This window comes from Lactuca sativa, chromosome 7 (assembly GCF_002870075.4).
Source record: "Lactuca sativa cultivar Salinas chromosome 7, Lsat_Salinas_v11, whole genome shotgun sequence".
Taxonomy (NCBI): Eukaryota; Viridiplantae; Streptophyta; class Magnoliopsida; order Asterales; family Asteraceae; genus Lactuca; species Lactuca sativa.
The window spans coordinates 194,368,092-194,388,822 of NC_056629.2; the positions used below are offsets into that span (position 1 = coordinate 194,368,092).

At 40.6% G+C, this 20,731-nt stretch overlaps 1 protein-coding gene across 1 annotated transcript; it reads left to right on the forward strand.

Annotated features, from left to right (window-relative positions):
* Window positions 1-9,372: 9,372 nt before the first annotated feature.
* On the forward strand, window positions 9,373-11,598 carry LOC111901018 (indole-3-acetic acid-amido synthetase GH3.6). The gene is made up of 3 exons (XM_023896884.3): window positions 9,373-9,779; window positions 9,869-10,797; window positions 10,879-11,598. The coding sequence occupies exons 1-3, from the start codon at window positions 9,451-9,453 to the stop codon at window positions 11,466-11,468; spliced, it is 1,848 nt and encodes a 615-aa protein (XP_023752652.1). The 5' UTR covers window positions 9,373-9,450; the 3' UTR covers window positions 11,469-11,598.
* Window positions 11,599-20,731: the final 9,133 nt, after the last annotated feature.

Sequence of the window (20,731 nt, forward strand, 5' to 3'; positions counted from 1 at the left end):
TATATTCTAAAGGCACCACTACGGAGTCATCTACCAAGCACTTCCGCAAGTGGGAGACATGAAAGGTGTTGTGGATCTGACTAAGGTCGGCGAACAGATGAAACCTGGCCCACCCGGGCCAATACCCTGAACGGACCAATGTATCTAGGGCCCAACTTGCCCCACTTCCTGAACCGAGTGGCACCTTTCCAAGGTGACACCTTCAGGAGGACCATATCTCCTACCTGAAACTCCAGGTCTGATCGTCATCTGGCGGCGTAGCTCTTCTGCCGACTATGGACTGTATCGATTCTACTCCGGACCTGCTGGATCTTCTCTGTCGTCTTGAGTACCACTTCGGTACTTCCCATGACCCTCTTCCCAAACTCACTCCAACATATTGGGGCTCTGCACTTCCTCCTATAAAGCATCTCAAAAGGAGGACTGTTGATGCTGGTGTGGTAGTTGTTATTGTAGGAAAACTCTGCCAAGGGAAAGTAGGTATCCCAACTACCACTGAAATCTAAAACGCATGCCCCCAGCATATCCTCTAAAGTTTGGATGGTCTGCTCACTCTGACCATCCATTTGTGGATGAAAAGCCATGCTAAAGTGCAGGCGAGTACCCAAGTCGTAATGAAATTTCTTCCAGAATCTGGAAGTGAACCGTACATCTCGGTCAAAAATCATGGAAACAGGCACCTCGTGCCGAGCTACTACCTCTTTGATGTAGATGTTAGCCAGCTTCCCGACCGAAATGCTCTCCAGGATCGGAATGAAATGGGCACTCTTGGTCAACCGATCCACGATGACCCAAATCGAATCCACTCCCCGTGCGGTCATGGGAAGCTTCGTGATGAAATCCATAGTAATATCCAATGGCTATGTCTTTCCATGAGGTCTCTGGTGCTCAGCCTTGACCTTCTTGCAGGTCAGGCACCTCTCAACATACCAGGCTACATCCCGCTTCATGCAGTGCCACAAGTAATCAGGACGAAGATCTCTATACATCTTCATTGCCCCTGGATGGATGGAAAATCTGGACTTGTGCGCCTCCTCCATTAGGATCTAGTGCACACCGCCTGCGTACGGAACACACACTCTACGGTGAAGTGTCAACAGACTGCGACTATCATAGTCGAAGGAGGAAATATGGACTTGTCCAACCATCGCTGCTGTCTCATGTTCAGATTTGGCTGGTCCATTAGATACCTCAGGCTCTTGTGGTCCGTGTAAATGATACAACGGACCCCATAGAGGTAGTTTCGCCAAATCTTGAGGGCGAAAACAACCGCCCCCAACTCCAAGTCATGCGTCGGGTAATTCGCCTCGTGAGGCTTCATTTTCCTCAAGGCGTAGGCGATGACGTGCCCATCTGCATCAACACTGTGCCCAAACCTGAAATGGACGCATCAGATAATACTACAAAATCCTCAACGCCCCCTGGTAGGTCTAATATCAGTGCCTCGCACAGCCTCTATCTCAAAGTCTTGAACATTGTCTGCTGCTCAAGCCTCCAACAGAAGACAACGACCGTTTTCGTCAGTCGGGTCAGGGATACTGCTATCTTGGAGAAATCCTGAATGAATCTCCGATAATAGCCTGCTAGCCCGAGGAAACTCCAAATCTCGGATGGAAACTTCAGAACCTCCCATTTCCTCACGGCCTCCACTTTGGCCGAGTCAACCAGAATACCGTTCTAGTTGACAAGGTGCCCCAGGAACTGCACCTCGCGCAACTAGAAATTGCACTTGGTAAACTTGGCATACAAGCGATCCCTCCTTAGGGTATCCAACACCTCTCGCAAGTTCTCCTCGTACTGCTCCTGTGTCCTGGAGTAGACCAAGATGTCATCAATAAAGACTATCATAGACCAATCCAACATCGGTCTACAAATGTGGTTCATGATGTCCATGAACGCAGCAAGGGCATTGATGAATTCAAAGGGCATCACCACGAACTCATAGTGGCCATAGCGTGTCCAAAAACCATTCTTCTATACATCCTCATGTTTGACTCTCATTTGGTGATATCCTGAACGCAAATCTATCTTGGAAAACCAAGATGCCCTTGAAGTTGGTCGAAGAGATCGTCAATCCTCAGGAATGGGTAACAGTTCTTAACCGTTACCTTATTTAGCTCTCGGTAGTCTATACTCATCCGATGTGACTCGTCCTTCACAAAAAGGATTGGGGCTCCCCAAGGCAAACTGCTCAGCCTGATAAATCCCTTGTCTAACAACTCCTGCAATTGTGTACACAACTCCTGCATCTCGGGAGGAGCCAACCGATATGGTGCCTTGGCTATCGGAGCTGCACCCGGAACTAGGTCAATGCTAAAGTCCACCTGCCTCTCCGGAGGTATACCAGGCAACTCTTCCGGGAACACATCCGGATACTCCCTCACAATTGGCACATCACTCACATAGGCAACATAACCTGTGCAACCCTGCTAAAGGTAGCGCCTCACCGTAGCTGCTAAACAGAAAGTAGGCCCGCGTTGCAGCCTCTCGCCCTGAATCACCAACTCTCCCCCACTTGGGGTCCTGACACGAACTAAATGTTGCTCGCAGTCGATCACCACCACATTAAAGCTCAACCAATCCATGTGTTTGATGACCTTGTTCCCACGCAAAGGAATAGGAACCAAATCCAGGAGGCTCGTCATACATCCTCAAGACACAATCTCTGTAAACCTCTGATGCCCGTACAGATTAGTCGTCCGCAATCTTGATCTCTAAAGGATAGTCCATAAAGCCTGAAGACTCAACAAACCTCTTGCTGAGTGCAAGAGATATGAATGATCCGGTAGCCCCGGAATCAAATAACACATGTACTGAGATGTCGTTCACATGGAACAATCCTAAATAAAATACATAAAATATAAATATCAAAATTGTCATGTAATAAGAGTTAAGGAGAAGAAAACATACCCCTCACCACATTCGGTGTGGCACGCCCCTCCTAAGTGGTCAACTGGAAGGCTCGGCTCCATACTACTACAACATCTGTCCTGCCATGTCAGCCATCTATGATCTGCAGGGTTATTGGAGTTGGCGTCGTCCCTGGCGCTCCTAATGTCAATCTTGGGCAGTTGGCCTTTTTATGGACCTTCTGATTGCAATGAAAACAAATCAGGTCTGATGTCTGAATGGTGGGTGCAGGGGCAGTACAATCCCTGCCAAAGTGCCCAAGCCTGCCGCACTTATAGCACCCTGATCCCCCTAATCTGCATATTCCCTCATGCGCCTTGCCACATTTCCCACAGTAGCTCTGGCCCTTCTAGCCCTTCGACCTAGAGTCGTATCCCTTGGGTTTCTTCCCTAAGACCCTAGTCGCCTTCCCAGTCTCCGTCTTCCTCTTCCTGATGTGCTCTATATCAATCTCCATCTCCCTCGCCCTCGCTATCATGTCATCTAAATTCGGACATGTCGATTAGTTGACATTACTTCCGTATGTCAGCGCTCATATCATGGTACCAGGTCTTCTTCATCTCCTCATCAGACGCGTACTGAGGCACTAGTAAGGCCCTCTCCCTAAACTTGGTGGTAATCTCCACCACTGACTCAGTAGTTTGTCGTATATCCAAGAGCTCCCTGGCTAGCTACTGAATCTCCCCAGCTGTGGCAAACTCGGCTCGAAATCTGGTCACAAAGTCCAACCAGGTCATAGCCTCAATGGCTGGGGCTCCCAACATGTCGCTAGCTGCCTCCCACCAGTCCTTAGCCTTCCCTCTCAAACAACTAGCAGCAAACCCGACCTTCGACCCCTCAGAGCAGAAGCTCATCACCTGTGCAGAGTCAATGTCTGCGATCCATCGTCTCGCCACAATGGGGTCCTTCACCCCGCTGAAGTTTGGCGCTCCGCATCCCCTAAAATCCTTGAAGGAGAGCATGCGAGTCCCTGACTAGCCAGGTACCATGTCACTCCTGAATGCCCAAAGATGATCCTCCATCAGCTCAATGATCCCTTCCTTGATCGACCCGAAAATCACCGGGGTCTCCTCAAGGATGCCTCTCGTAATCTTATATGCGATGAACTTTCGCAATCCATCATCAACCATCTCGGAACCTGTACCTGAACTAGATCCAGACCTTGAACCTCCTGCTTCGTGACGTGTCACAACCATTCTGAAACAAAACACACAATCGTCAGGGTCATTCATAGCCTCGAGATACTTCACACACTACAAGTTCCCTGGTTTAGTCTCAGCTCTCCTTGATTCGAGTACGGATCCTCTACTTTCAGTAGTACGGGTCCATACTACCTTCCACATCTATCCGTACTTTCCTCAAGAAGTGCCTTGACTCTACCAAGTCCCTTTTTAATACTACTGCTCGTTGTACTACTCTAATCCTATGCTTACCCTAGGGTAATCTTCGACCCACTCTCCGCCATCAGCTGCATAAGAAGTCCCTGCTACCTTTCCCTAACTAGCTTGGGAATACCATTACATATTACTAAGACCAGATAATTCTTCGAATGAGAGGTCTCTCCTTACAGCAGTTAGAATCAGATGAGAGCTACGAAATAGGGCTAAACCTAACCTTCTGAAATTATTTAGTCCTCGTAATATGTAACTTAACATATTTGTTTACTAGTTAATTAAAGATAACTAGTAGTCCTAAAAGCACAAAGCAAGCAGAATTCGGGCATTGAGTAACCAAAACCAAGCATATCCTAATCAGGCTATCATATCGCTGACTAGTCAGTACTATCATGCAGTTTAATAAGCACATACAGCAGGCACATAAGGCATCCTCCTAGATCCTTAGCCCTAATCTAGAATGCAGTTCTCATACATATACAATAGGAAAATAAGGCGTCCTTCCTAGATCCTTAGCCCTAATCTAGCATGCAATTCTCATAATCATATCATATATCATAGCAAACATGTATGGGTATCTTGGGGAAAACTTACTTGAGCTCGACGATTACACACATCACACATCTTGTTTTTTCTCAAAACAATTAGTTTTAATATCTTAGAAAATTGTTTTCACTGTTAAAATTTCTCAAACCCTCGATTTGTGTCCAGACACCCCCGAAGGTGTGTCCGAATCCCTCAAACCAAGGCTCTGATACCAACTTGTAACATCACAAAATTTAAGGCCAAAAATTGTATTTTAAATTAAACAATTATAAAACCATTTGTCTGATAACAATCATAATATCACTTATATGAAAAACCAATCTATCAATAGTCAAAACATGTCATAACAAAACATCATCAGAGTATAAATCTCAAAGATCTCCATGTGGAAAATGTAGTGTGATGTGTTGCGATCATGTCGGCTCCCTTCCCTTCAAAGAGGAAGTACCTGAAACCAAAACTGAAAACCGTAAGCACAAAGCTTAGTGAGTTACCCCATCATACTACATACCATACAATAACATATTGCTTAGCATATTTGGGTGCTGGCCTCCCCTTCTTTCTCTTTCAACCGGTAATTACCTAGCATATCTAGGTACTGGCTTACCCCTTTGGTCTCTTTCAACCGATAACTACCTTAGCATATATGTGTGCTAGCCTACCCCTTTGGTCTCTTTTAACCGGTAACCGAGAACTATTTCACCCCTACTACTACCACATAATACCCTAGCATATACACATAAATCACATACTGCCTAGCATATCTGGGTGCTGGCCTCCCCTTCGGTCTCTTTCAACCGGTAACTAGGTCTATCCACCCTTCCTACCACTATCGCATAATAACATAACATACTAGCACATAAAGCATAACAGATAGTGCCATACCCAAAAAATATAACAAAGACAATCATCTCAACTATAATCAAATACTAGTTGGCCGACATTGGTGCCTTCGACCCACTCCTACTAGAAGGTAACTCACCTCAAATGTCATGAAGTAGTTGAACTGTCCTCGGCTCTGAAATCAACCCCACTCAAACTCCTACACATAAAATATTACCTTTAATTACCCTTTCATACTTATAACCACTTACGAGTCAACTTTGGTCAAAGTCAAAGTCACAGTCAAAACCCTGGTCAAAGTTAGCCTTCTGGTCAAAGTCAACATCCTGGGATGACTCAACTCACCTAGTTGATCCATCAACGTGTCGAGTTCCATGAATCATAAACCCTGAAATCGCGATCCAACTTGTCAAGTTCCTTCACAACTCGTCGAGTTCTTCCTATCCACATAATCGAAACTTCTCCAGTCAACTTGTCGAGTTTTTCCCTTTACAGAATGGGGACATTTCGAGCCAACTCGTCGAGTTCCTCTATGGACTTGACGAGTTCTTCAGTCTCTTAAGCCATCATAATAGATTAGGCTCCTATCCTTTAGATCTAAGCTCCATACTCCATCTACATACTGAAAATGTCCTTTTAAGGGTAAAGTTTCCAACTTTACTCGTTAATAGCCTTCCTTGACGGGTTTAGCTCAAACCCTAACTCTTTAAGACCTAGAACTTGATCCAAAAGCCATTTATACTTCAACCTAAGGCATACAAACTGAGATCTAGACCCAAGACACTACATGAACACGTAAAGTCTCTGACTTTCTCTCTATGCATGGCCTTTAGGAGCTTAAAAGGCCAAAATGACATCCTAAAGCTTGCTTGAGGCTTCAATGGCCATAAAGCTTGAACGTTTATGCCATGAAGGCCCTCCGAGGTCCTAGATGTGGAAGTATACTCACTTGGTACGTCCATTTCCCAAGGACCATGCTACTTGGACCAAAAACTCAATAAAAATGAAGATGAAGAGATCTAAGTAATCATTAAGCAAGTTTGAGACTTGCCTACCAAAAAATGTTGCAAATGGAGGGAAGTTTCTAGATCTACTTTCTTCTTCTTGAGTCCTCAAGCTTCTTCTTCTTCCACAAGCTTCAAATGCACAAGTTTTCTCACAAAAATAACTTACAAGCTCACACAAGGCATTAGGGTTTCAAGATTTAGGGTTTGGGATTTGGAGGCTGTAAATGAGGCCAACCTTTGGAGGTTAAGGTGTTTAAATATGGAGCTAAACCATGAAAATTAGGGTTTCACTCTGCCAGTTCTACTCGTCGAGTTGAGGCTCTCAACTCGTCGAGTAGACTTTACATCCCGCGTCCAAATTCCATTCCTACTCGATGCATTTGGGGCCTCCAACTCGTTGAGTTTCCATACAAAAGTGAATAAATTTTGATTTTAAATATATACCAGGAACCGAGCATTACAGTCGATAAATGTGTTTTTTGGACAACAAGCACCACCTTATTGATTGTGGTTCATATAGGCGTGAACAAGTCATAGTTCGGTTATCTACACCTCAAAATCTCGGATACATAAATAATAATACAAACTTCGACAATGTTGTATGTAGTATAAGGCTTTGCTTGTAGAATGTTGAACGACTTGTTTGTATTTATTTATATAAAATAAATACTTTATATTTCACCTCACGAAAAAATTGATTTTTTACTTATGTGTTATAAGTAACCTAACATAAATACTTGGACCGGTTTACAAGTATACACTTCACAGTGATATTTTTGGTATGAACATCTTTTTGCAAATACACCAAATTTTACTATTTTCTAAAACTCATGGAGTCAAAAACTTGTGGAACTCACCAACAAATTTTTGTTGACATATATTAAATGTGTATTCTCAGGTAACAAAGAAGCTGGAGGTAACACATCGATTTCAAGGAATATATATATATATATATATATATATATATATATATATATATATATATATATATATACTTTAATTCAAGTTATAAATCTAGTTTATTATATTGTTTTGTTTGAAAAACTATGATGTTGTAATCGAAATTAAAGTTTGAAATGTATAAATTTATAAATGTTCAATATATGTGGTTGATTGTGGTTCTAATTGTAAAATGTCGCACCCCCGATATTTCCGTCATCGGTCAAGGTGTGACACAAATACCCTAAGTTTGAGCCAAAGTCAAACTGGTTAAAAGTCTACGGCCAAAGGTCTACAAGGTCAAAGGTTAACCTAGTCAAAGTTAACGCCACATCGTGACCATTCCTTTGTCAAGTTGTGGGGAAGTATAGACAAAACAGTCGTGATGTTGGGTTTTATCACGTCATGACCATTCCTTAGTCACGTTCTGAGGACTTCTAGAAGCTATATTTTTACATTAAGGACTTACTCCGTTAAGTACTTTATTCTAACTTTCTATAAGGCTTCTCTTCCATCTAAAGTGCCATAATAATCCTTAGTTTATAGACATAGATGTCCAATGCATGTCCTTCCCTAAAACTAGGTCAAAATCATGAAGAAATGAGCTCAAACTCATTCATGGAACCAAAAACTCCCAGAAACTCTGGATGTACAACATTTAACCGAAAAGGACCTCAAGTATCCATAAAGTTGCAAACTTTATGGGATCCAGTCCTTCAAACTTCCACCACGTTAAGAAAAAGGTCAAAGAACTTAGATCTACAAAACATGATGCCAAAAATTTTGAATCTTAAACACTTACAAAGGTCCAGAATATGCAAAAGAAAAGATGATGATTATGAGGTTTCCTTGCTTGTCAACACATTAGAACACCTTCTTCTTCTTATTCTTCTTCAAGCTACCAAAAGCATCAAAATGAGCCAAGAATCACCAATAAGAATTAGGGTTAGTGTTTCTGAGGTTTGAGAGTGATGAAGGCTGAAAATAGAACCCTAAATCTGAGATTAGGGGTTTAAATACAAAAGAAAACCCTAAAAGATTATGGGCTTTGGCTGGAACCCTTGTCAAGTCGTGATCATACCCATGTCACGTCGTGACTTTCTTTTGCGTACGCGTTCTCATTGTGGCTAGTCACATTGTGATCACCTTATGGTCACGTCGTGGCGCATTAATTTTTCCAAAAATCATGTCTTTGACTCATATATATCATACACTAGTCCAACATGGAAAATAGGCATTACAATATCACGTCATCAAAATTAACATGTCATTATGTCACGTCAGTAGAAAATCGGGTTGACAAGTTAAGTTGTTAGAATCGTAACAAAATTAGAAACGTAGCGTCAAATTTTTAATAAAAAAAAATAATGCAATGTCAAAATCAAATTCAAAGTAAATATAATGACATTTGTGATACTTACCCAAGCAATTAAAAGTGTATGCAACTATGGATACGAAAATATACCGAGTTCATTTGCACCGAGTAATACATTCAAAATTTAATTTAAAACTATAAAGTTTTGATATTTATTCAAAATGATGTAAAAAAAAATAAAAAAATAAAGCAATAATCAAGCCCTTCGGTTTATTTTTAATTTTATAAAATGGACCAAAAGGTGGATGCATTTACAATCAAGCCACTGGCCAATCGACATGCGGTACACTGTTCTTTTTGCACTTTAAAAGGCTTTGATACAACATGGACCACTTCCTACCTTCGTTTCCTTCTTCTATATAACTCCCCTTCCCCTCCCCTCTCCTCCCTGTAACTCCTCTACCTTCCACCACCACAACTACCACCATCTACCGCCATGCCTGAAGCTCCGAAAATCCCACATGGAAACTCCATGGACGATTACACTCTTACAGAAAAGAACAAAAAAACTCTTGAGTTCATCGAAGATGTCACCTCAAACCCCGACCAAGTCCAGCAACGAGTCCTTTCAGAAATCCTCACACAAAATGCCAACGTCGAATACCTCAACCGCCATGGTTTTTCCGGTCAGACTGACCGTGATACCTTCAAGAAACTTATACCTGTCATCACCTACGAAGACCTCCAGCCTGATATCACCCGCATCGCCAATGGCGACAAGACCCCAATTCTCTCCTCTCACCCCATTTCTGAATTCTTAACAAGGTACACCATTTTTAATCATACAATGAATTAATGGGTTTTTGGATTATGATGTTGATGTTGATTTTGACTTTTATATATGATTGATACAGCTCTGGAACATCTGGAGGAGAGAGAAAATTGATGCCCACCATTGAAGACGAGCTTGATAGAAGGTCATTACTCTACAGTCTTCTGATGCCTGTGATGAACCAGTTTGTCCCCGGTTTAGATAAAGGCAAAGGGATGTATTTCTTGTTTATCAAATCAGAAGCCAAGACTCCAGGTGGGCTTGTAGCCCGACCCGTTTTAACCAGTTACTACAAAAGTTCCCATTTCAAACAAAGACCTTACGACCCTTACACAAACTACACCAGCCCTAATGAAACCATTCTTTGCTCTGATTCCTACCAAAGCATGTATTCCCAGATGCTTTGCGGACTTTGTCTTCACAACGAAGTTCTTCGGGTCGGGGCAGTTTTTGCTTCCGGGTTCATCCGGGCAATAAGATTCTTGGAAAAAAATTGGACCTTTTTGTGTCATGATATCAAAACTGGAACCTTGAACCCCACCATTACTGACCCTTCCGTTCGTGAAGCTGTGATGAGGGTCTTGAAACCCGACCCCAAATTATCCGACTTTATCGAGTTTGAATGCTCCAAGAAATCATGGCAGGGGATCATAACGAGGCTATGGCCGAACACCAAGTATATTGATGTCATAGTTACAGGAACTATGTCACAATACATACCCACTCTTGATTACTATGGCAATGGTCTCCCTCTTGTTTGCACAATGTATGCTTCATCGGAATGTTATTTCGGTGTCAACCTCAACCCTCTTTGTAAACCTAGTGAAGTGTCCTACACCCTTATTCCGACCATGGCTTATTTCGAGTTCCTTCCTGTTCATCGTAACAATGGAGTCACTAGTTCAATCTCGATGCCAAAATCACTCAACGAGAAAGAACAACAAGAATTGGTCGATCTTTCGGACGTGAAGCTCGGTCAGGAATACGAGCTTGTGGTTACCACTTACGCTGGTTAGTATTCGAGATTTAATCTGGTTGATGGTATAATTACTCACCCATGATTTTGATGTTATGATTGTTTGAAAATTTCAGGTCTTTATAGGTATAGAGTTGGTGATGTGTTGAGAGTTGCAGGATTCAAGAACAAATCCCCTCAGTTTAACTTTATATGCCGGAAGAACGTGGCGTTGAGCATTGACTCCGACAAAACCGATGAAGTCGAACTACACAAAGCAGTTGAAAACGCAGTGACCCATTTGATGCCGTTTGACGTGACCTTGACTGAGTACACAAGCTACGCAGACACAACGACCATCCCAGGCCATTACGTCATCTTCTGGGAACTTAGCGTGAACAACGAGGCGACTCCAGTTCCACCATCCGTCTTTGAAGACTGCTGTCTCGCCATTGAAGAGTCGCTCAACAGTGTGTACAGACAGGGGAGGGCTTCGGATAAATCCATCGGACCACTGGAGATTAAGATCGTGGAAAATGGGACGTTTGATAAGCTGATGGACTACGCAATCAGTTTAGGTGCTTCGATCAACCAGTACAAGACCCCACGGTGTGTCAAGTTTGCACCAATCATCGAGCTGTTGAGCTCGAGGGTGGCGTCTAGTTACTTTAGCCCCAAGTGCCCGAAGTGGGTTCCGGGACACAAGCAGTGGGGGAACGTGTGTTAGTGTAGAGAAATGAATGTTAGCCATGAGTCATGTTACTTTGGTCGTTTGTTGTTGGATTAGGCAATGTACATTAGAAAACAGTTTGAAGCTTCATTGAAACTTCATGAACTCCATTGACTTTTCATCTCAATTCCAGCCGGTAAACCTGCATATATATATATATATATATATATATATATATATATATATATATATATATATATATATATATATATATATATATATATATATATATATATATATATATATATATATATATATATAAATAAACACCAAAAAGGTTGAGAATGCGAGAACAAAATATATTCATTTGTGATTTCATGTATTCATTTGGAGAGAAATGATAAATTTTTACGTCTTTACTTTAAAAAAGAAAAAACATATTCATGGTGATTGTGCGTAAAAATTTATTATTTCTCCACAGACGAATACATGGAATCAAAAATGAATATAGTTTTTCTCGTGTTTTCAACATTTTAGGTGTTTTTGTTTGATCATATATATATATATATATATATATATATATATATATATATATATATATATATATATATATATATATAGAGAGAGAGAGAGAGAGAGAGAGAGAGGGATAGGTTCAAATGTTTTTCACATCTATTGTGTGCTAAAATGCACCAATAAGAACTAAGTAAACATTAAATGTATATTAAATGATATCCATATTTATAATTCCTTTTTTATGGAGATTAATTTAATTCGTCATTAATGTCAATAATAATATTCTTTCCGAATGAATTCATATATAAAATAATAAGAGTGTATTTTAGGAGAATGAGAGTATATTCTACTAAAATACACCCTCATTCTTCATATTCCATACAACTTTATTATATTTTAAGTGAGTGAGTCCTGAAATAATGTTATTGCTGACATTAATGACAAATTTAATTAATTTCCATAAAGAGAAAATTATAATTATGGATATCATTTAATATACATACAATTATGGAAACCATTTAATATCTATCATTATTTAATTAAATAATAATATAAATTTATTAAATTCCTACTGGTGCATTTTAGCACACAATAAATATAAAAAACACTTTAACCTTAGGATTGCCAAAATGAGGCAACCTTAGGATTTAGTTGTTGGATTAGGTGTCTAAGCCTATAACTATAATTGATATGTACTTGACCCGATAGTATCATTATCCATTTTGGGTTGCATTAATTGGTACAATTTGATAGGACGTATATTTGAGAAAGAGGTTATTTGTGATTTATTAATATATTATAATTGTTAGGATATAAATCCTTAAAGATTGAATAGATTCAATAACCAAACAAAGAACATAAAGGTAATCAAACTGATGTTGAATGATTAAAAGTCATGCCTCAGATGAACTCGATGAAGAATTTCAACTGTAGATGCGTGCTAGGGTTTACAAGAATATCTCTATAAAAAAACGTTAATGATCTATGGTGCATGCATGCACTATTAATACTCTAATCCTAATTAACAAGACGACTTGGACATACCCAATAGCGAATACAAAATCGACTAACTAAATAAGCTGAATGACACAATACTTAACACCTTATAATCTCCCATTTTGCATCAATTGAGGCGAGAGATGCTTCACTGTTGTGTCTTCTTGATCGTCTTGAAGAGATTGGGAATCACAACAAGCAAAGTCCTACAAAATAGGATGTACCACCGAATCATGTCGTTAAAGTTCTTCTTCGCAGCATCGTCATTTAAGGTGCACTTGTTAACAAACTCCAAGATATGTTCAAGACAGGTTGTGGAGAACAAATGTTTGTCAGGTAAAGCGAAAAGACATTTTTGAAAAACTCCAGGGACATCAGTTCCTCGTTGAAACATTACAGTTAGGTGAACTGTATTGATCTTTCCCATACTCATTTCGCTCATATCGATGGCTTTCCCAATCGGATTCATTGTAGGCTTTCGCTTAAGAACCTTAGCAATCTCAATATCCAGCTTCGCGACTTCGTATATATATATATATATATATATATATATATATATATATATATATATATATATATATATATATACACACACACGAAACCAACATTCACTTCAGATGAGCAATATTGGGTTTGTATTTTTGTCCTTCGTTCAAAAGAAGATTCAGCAACAAGATCCAATCATGTGGATTAAGGTTGGGCAGATCTGCAAGCGTGAAATCATGCAAAGTGTTTTCAGATCCCCTTGTCGCTTTGAACTTTGTATTCACGAAGCTTCCAGTAGCGATTGGCCTGTGACCTTGACAGTAGTTAGTTTCTGAAAACTCCAATTCAGGTACTGAGCTTTTCCATAAGGGAGATAAAAGTCAATCAATGCTTTATCCTCTTTCGTGTCAGGTGAGGGAAAATCTACAATGGAATCAAAGCAGTGAAAAACGAAGGCCCTTTTCATTATTGGCATACCAAATTGATTATCCTTTGCGTTAGTCTGATTGAATGAAGTCACCGGCTCCAACCAATGGACACTAGGGAACTCAATAACATCATACATCAATCGCTCCAACGTCCATCCTGGAAAGAGTGTTTTCTTGCATTCCAATACGTCGTGATCTTCTTTCTCTGCTTGTTCTTTTTCTTCAATTTCCCTCGCAAGACGAGCACTTTCATTAAGCTCATGTTCACGTGATTTTCTTTTCAGTTGATCCTCTTCACTTTCGTCTTCTTCATCATCAATACCCATTGGAGTTTTACTTTTTGAACCCGAAGCTACATTGATCTTCGGTTCGTTTTTCTTTGGTTTCTCCCCTGTTTCAGAGGGACAGGGGCCTTTGGAACACCGTCAAGTCTGTTTAGAAGAGCAAAGGAAGGACGAAGCTTATCAGCTAAGTGCCGACGTATGGTGATAGTCAAGACCGGATCATGCACTTCAATGAGGTCGGACAACAAGGAATTTACGTCACTGATGCAAGACTTCATGAACGCTCGTTCAGATTTGAGCTCATCGATTTCTGACCTCGCTTGTTTGAGCTTGAGTGTTTGAGTACGGACTTGTGTAGTGTGAAGAGAGAACTCATTCATAATTTTGCTTTCTACGGTCAAATCATCTTGGAATTTGGTGAGCCTTGTAGAAATCGAAGAGTGGAAGGTGGTGTTATCATCAGAGATACCGGAGCAAAGTTTTGCCAGTTACTCGCGTTCAGACTTCTGTGAAGTACTAAGCTTCAATATGGCCTCATTATCCTTGACAACATTTGCTTCAGCTGCAGTAGAGAGGTCTGTCATGAACACCTTTGTTTCTAAGATTAGTTTATCGACTTTTTCGGTCGCTTGCTGATTTGAAATAGTGGAGTCCTCAACAACTTTGTTCGCTTGAGAAAGGTTTGATGCATCATCCTTTACCAAAGTATCGAGCAAACTCTTAACGGTGGCTTCAGAATAAGCGTGGCTCGTGGAAGTAGTAGTTGTGACAACCCGAAACTTCTAACCTATGTAATTGATCCATGTATCAGCACTAAAACTTGAGTTCATTGTCTTTTATTAATTCTTGTGGTTCCATATGGGTGCTCTAGACTTAGTATAATCTAGATATGAGTCTTAGGAAGGGTTGGAGAGTGTTTAGTATCACAAAATCGGGCCAAACTCACCAAATAAGGTGTGTGCGGCCACACACCTATGTCTGCGGCCACACACCTGTGTATACGGCCACACACCTGTGTGTACGGCCACACACCCAACCGCAAACACCCTCAACCTCACACCCAATTCAATATATGGATGGATACCCCTTCATTCATTGATTTATATGTTTCTCTTCCCTCTCTCTACTTTCTCTCTCTCTAAATCATAAACCAAGAACACTTTGAAGGCTTCATAATCGTGATCTACTCCATCTTCAAGTTGATCATAGTGGTAAACACTTGAATCCCAAGCTTAAAACTCATCATGTTCATGATATTCATCAACCCTTGAAGGTGTACGACCGCACACCTTCATATGGGGGCAGCACACATTCAAAACTCTCAAGTATGAAGAGCATGCACTTCAAAAATCATCATACAGACTCAAATGAGGAGTGTACGACTGCACACTCCTGTGTACGACCGCACACACCCTCTGTACGGCCGCACACTCTTTTGTGTTGCCTCACACACACTCCTGGCCGCACTCCCCAGCCGCACACTCATTTTCAAGACCATACAACCACTCTAATGCCCATATTTGGCCCTAAACTTGCATAAATCATTAAGTTTGGATCATAGGACACTTATTCTTAGTAATTCCAAGCCTTAAGGATGTTTTCCCATCATGTTTAGTCATGAAACACCTTAGTTCTAACTCATTTATGTGTCATCACATGAATAATAGGGGCCATAGGCGTTCAGGGCATCCGTTGTCACTCGAACCCTACATTAAGCGGTGAGTTCATACCCCTACTCTTTTCAATGTTTTTCACTGTTTTCAGGGGGAATACAAGCAAAGTACAAGGAATACTTATACTCAAAACTTGTTTTACATGTGTCGTGTTCCATATTACATATGCTTTTAACACTGATAATCATAACCAATAACAGTTTGAACATGTAGAACATGATGGGTTTTAGCCATAAGAACTTTCCTATGTGCGCATGCAAAACCCTAATGCTCGGATCTAGGCTTTCTAATTAAACATGCTTTGAATCCAAGACTTCTAATAACTATTTAGGCTAAATAACAACATTGAAACAGATCTAGAATCATACCTTTGAATTCCTTGTTGACCTTGTTGTCTTGGAGCTTCTAGAGTCACAAATGTCACTCCTCTAATGGCTTACAAACACCAATAGCAAGAGGGATGATTTAAGAGAGATGAGAGGGAAGGAATTTCGACCAGAGGTTCCTTACTTTAGGTTAGGTGTTGAATTCCATCAGCCATAGGGTCTATTTATACTTGTAGACTCCTTAAGGATTATAGATAAGTCCCTATCAGATGATCTTCTCTTAAGGCTATCCAAATCCATTCCTAGATAACTCTAATGGACGATTTTAGCTATCCTATAGCCTCTAGAATCCGTCCATAGCATATCCAAATGGATTTACAGTCTAAAGTTTAACTATCAAACAATTGACAGTTTATACCCCTTTATTTAATTAATCTCTTTAAGTCACCAAATTAATTCTAATTAATTCTATGACTTATATTAATCAAATAACAAATATATTATTCATTATATTATTCTCATAATATATTAATAATATTTACTCTCTCTTAATAAATCATCCTATCAAGTTGCTATGGTGAAGGCAACCCAAAAGGACCATGCACAACCGGATCAAATACTTGACTAATATAGTTACAGCCTTAGACACTATTCCAACAGTCTCCCACTTGGATAAGTCTAGTAACTATACAAGTACAATTCGGTTTGCAATCGTAGCTCTCAAAGACGCTGTCAAACTCTGATCTAATCAATCTTGTCCTTTAGATAAGGGAACGTACAGTCCTCTGTTAGATATCATGCTGACAATCCTATGGAATGGTTAGTCAAGCATTTAGGTTTCTCGATCTCTGATTTATTTGACATAGAACTTAATCGAACACATCAATTCAGTTCTGACCGGGCCCGACACATAAGTCAAATCAAATCATCGAGTGGCCGAGATATCGCTTTTACCTTCTTAGATAAAAGTTACAGATAAACTTCGACTTATATGCATTTACTTATTCATTAACCAACTATACACAACAATGCGTTTTATAACACCGAGTTACTGATGTGTTTGCGCATTATCAATGTACAACCAATTAACAAATAACAAACCATATATCTAGGTTTTAAGACTATATGATATTATCGTCTTGCGATCACCCATTTATATCTTATTCCATAAGGTGATTCCAGCAAGCGCGGGTTTGTTCCAATGCTCAAAACTAGTTCATAAGCACTCATGAACGTTGCAGCAACCCTTTGCTATGTCTAACACCATTTAGACAATCTACACACCAATTCATGACAATCTTCATTCATATCTACTTCCAACATATGAACGATTGTGGACAATTTGAACATTCTATTATTCCTAATAATTTCAATTATTCTGGAAGTCAAAACATGCAAAGTGAAACAATAGTTAAACAATTAACATAAGACAGTAACATTACTCATAAATAAAACTCTTTTATTTAATCATCAAATGTTAATTACATTTATCTATTACACGTTTCTAATACTATCTAATCTATGCTAATATCATCCTTCAGCCCAATACTCCTAGCATGCTGTAAGTGCTTAACCCTACTCAGTCCCTTCGTAAGCGGATCTGCTGGGTTATCTTCTGATGATATCCTCTTCACTACGAGTTGTCCTTCTTCTACACGATGTCTAATGAAGTGATATTTTCTGTCGATATGTCTTGATCTACCATGATCCCTCGGTTCCTTGGTTAAGGCAACCGCACCTTCGTTATCACAAAAAATCTCCATGGGCTCCTTTATGGCAGGTACGACTCCAAGATCACCGATGAAGTTCTTTAGCCATGTTGCCTCCTTCGACGCTTCGCTCGCTGCAATGTACTCTGATTCGCACGTTGAATCAGCTACGGTTTCCTGCTTGGAACTCTTCCATGTCACTGCTCCTCCATTTAGGGTAAAGACCCAGCCCGACTGCGAACGGTAATTGTCCCTGTCGGTCTGAAAACTGGCGTCACTATACCCTCGCACCTTCAAGTCATCACTCCCTCCGAGGACTAAGAACCATTCCTTCGTCCTCCGAAGGTACTTAAGGATATTTTTCACCGCAATCCAATGTGTTTTGCCAGGATTCCCTTGATATCTGCTAACCATGCTCAAAGCGAAGGCTACATCAGGGTGAGTACAAGTCATAGCGTACATGATTGAGCCAACTGCGGAAGCGTATGGTACTCGGCTCATTTCTGCTATCTCAGCTTCGGTACTCGGACTTTGAGTCGTACTCAACTTGGCATTGCTTTGTATCGGTAATTCTCCCTTCTTTGAGTTTTCCATACTAAAACGTTTTAGTACCTTCTCTAAGTAAGTGTTCTGACTAAGTCCAATTAGTCTCTTACTTCTTTCTCTCACTATCCTTATTCCCAAAATGTAAGAAGCTTCTCCGAGGTCCTTCATAGCGAAGCACTTCCCGAGCCAGGACTTAACTTCCTGCAGAATCGGGATGTCGTTTCCTATGAGTAATATGTCATCGACATATAGAACGAGGAAGCTTACTATACTCCCACTGGCTTTGACATATACACAAGACTCGTCTTCGCTTCGTACAAATCCAAACTCTTTGACTTTCTCATCGAAGCAAAGATTCCATCTGCGAGATGCTTGCTTAAGTCCATAAATGGACTTCTCAAGCTTACACACTCTATTCGGATGCTTCGGATCCACAAACCCCTCGGGCCGAGCCATGTAAACATCCTCAGCCAACTTCCCGTTAAGGAAAGCGGTCTTGACATCCATTTGCCAAATCTCATAATCATGAAATGCGGCAATAGCTAGCATCACTCTAATAGATTTAATCTTCGCAACTGGTGAGAAGGTCTCATCATAGTCAACTCCAGGAGTTTGAGTAAAGCCCTTCGCAACCAATCGCGCTTTATATGTGTGCACGTTTCCATCCACGTCGGTCTTCTTCTTGAAGATCCATTTGCACCAAACGGTCTTACGTCCGGGCACATAATCAACCAAATTCCAAACTTGGTTATCATACATGGATTGGATCTCGCTATCCATTGCCTCTTTCCATTTCGCAGACTCCGGGCCTGCCATGGCTTCCTTATAGCTATTAGGTTCATCAAGATTTATTAGTGTACTATCACTAATATACGTGTCCCCTTCGGTAGTAATATGAAGGCCATAAAACTGGGGATGAACTTTAACTCTATCGGAACGTCTAAGAGGTAAGGATTCGTCAATCGGTTCAACCGGAGTTTCCTCCTCGGGTTGAGTGCCAGCGGTAGAGGTTCCTTCATCTATCGACTCTTGAATCTCTTTAAGCTCGATTTGCCTCCCACTGTCTCCTTGGATTATGAGTTCTCGCTCTCGGAAAACTCCTCTCCTCGCGACGAAGACCACATTGTCCTTCGGTCTATAGAAGAGATATCCAAAGGATGTCTGCGGGTAGCCGATGAACATACATCGCTCACTTCGAGGTTCAAGCTTGTCGTGAGTATCTCGTCTTACGAAAGCCTCGCAACCCCAAACCTTGATATGTGCCAATGAGGGAGCTTTCCCTGTCCACATCTCGTGAGGTGTTTTGGCAACCTTCTTGGTAGGGACTCGGTTAAGGATATGGGCGGCAGTCTCTAAGGCATACCCCCAAAAAGAGATACGTAGTGAAGCACGACTCATCATAGAGCGAACCATATCCAATAAGGTTCGATTACGCCTTTCTGCCACACCATTCAACTGCGGTGTCCTAGGAGGCGTCAATTGTGAAACTATTCCACACTCCTTGAGATAATCGTGGAATTCAAGACTTAGGTACTCTCCTCCTCGATCGGATCAAAGCATCTTGATTTTCCTGCCCAATTGATTCTCCACTTCATTCTTGAACTTTTTGAACTTTTCAAAGGTTTCTGACTTTTGCTTGATTAAGTAGATATACCCATATCTACTATAGTCGTCGGTAAAAGTCACGTAGAAGCGGTTTCCATCCTTCATGGTTGATCTAAATGGTCCACATACATCGGTATGTATTAGGTCCAACAGACCTTCACCTCTTTCACATGTACTTGTGAAGGGTGATTTAGTCATCTTTCCAAGTAAACAAGATTCGCATGTGTCATCTTCCCTAAGGTCGAATGACTCCAACACTCCATCCTTTTGGAGTTGGGCTATGCGTTTCTTGTTGACATGTCCAAGACGACAATGCCACAAGGATGCTCTATCCATACTAGTGGAAGAATCAATATTCAAAACATCATTTCCTAAGTTATCAACAATCATAACAGTTTCATATATTCCATTACATGGTATAGCTTCAAAGTAAAAGACACCATTTAGATGAGCCAAAATAGAACCATTCTCATTATTAAAAGAAAATCTAAATCCTTGTCTATATAAACCATGAAATGAAATGATGTTTCTTGCCATTTCTGGCGAATAGCAACAATTGTTCAAATCTAAAACCAAACTATTCCTAAGCACTAAAGAATACACTCCAATCTTGGTCACAGGCGACGATCTTCTGTTCCCCATGATTAGATTTATCCTTCCTTACTCCACATCCCTACTTCTTCTTAGTCCCTACACATTAGAACAAATGTGATAACCACAACCGGTATCAAGGACCCAAGAAATAGCATGA

Bases quoted from the DNA above. Each gene is read 5' to 3' on its own strand.
- LOC111901018 (XM_023896884.3), top strand. From the start codon at position 9,451: ATGCCTGAAGCTCCGAAAATCCCACATGGAAACTCCATGGACGATTAC. The intron at 9,780-9,868 runs GTACACCATTTT...TGATTGATACAG, and splicing joins ATTTCTGAATTCTTAACAAG to CTCTGGAACATCTGGAGGAG. The intron at 10,798-10,878 runs GTTAGTATTCGA...TGAAAATTTCAG, and splicing joins TGTGGTTACCACTTACGCTG to GTCTTTATAGGTATAGAGTT.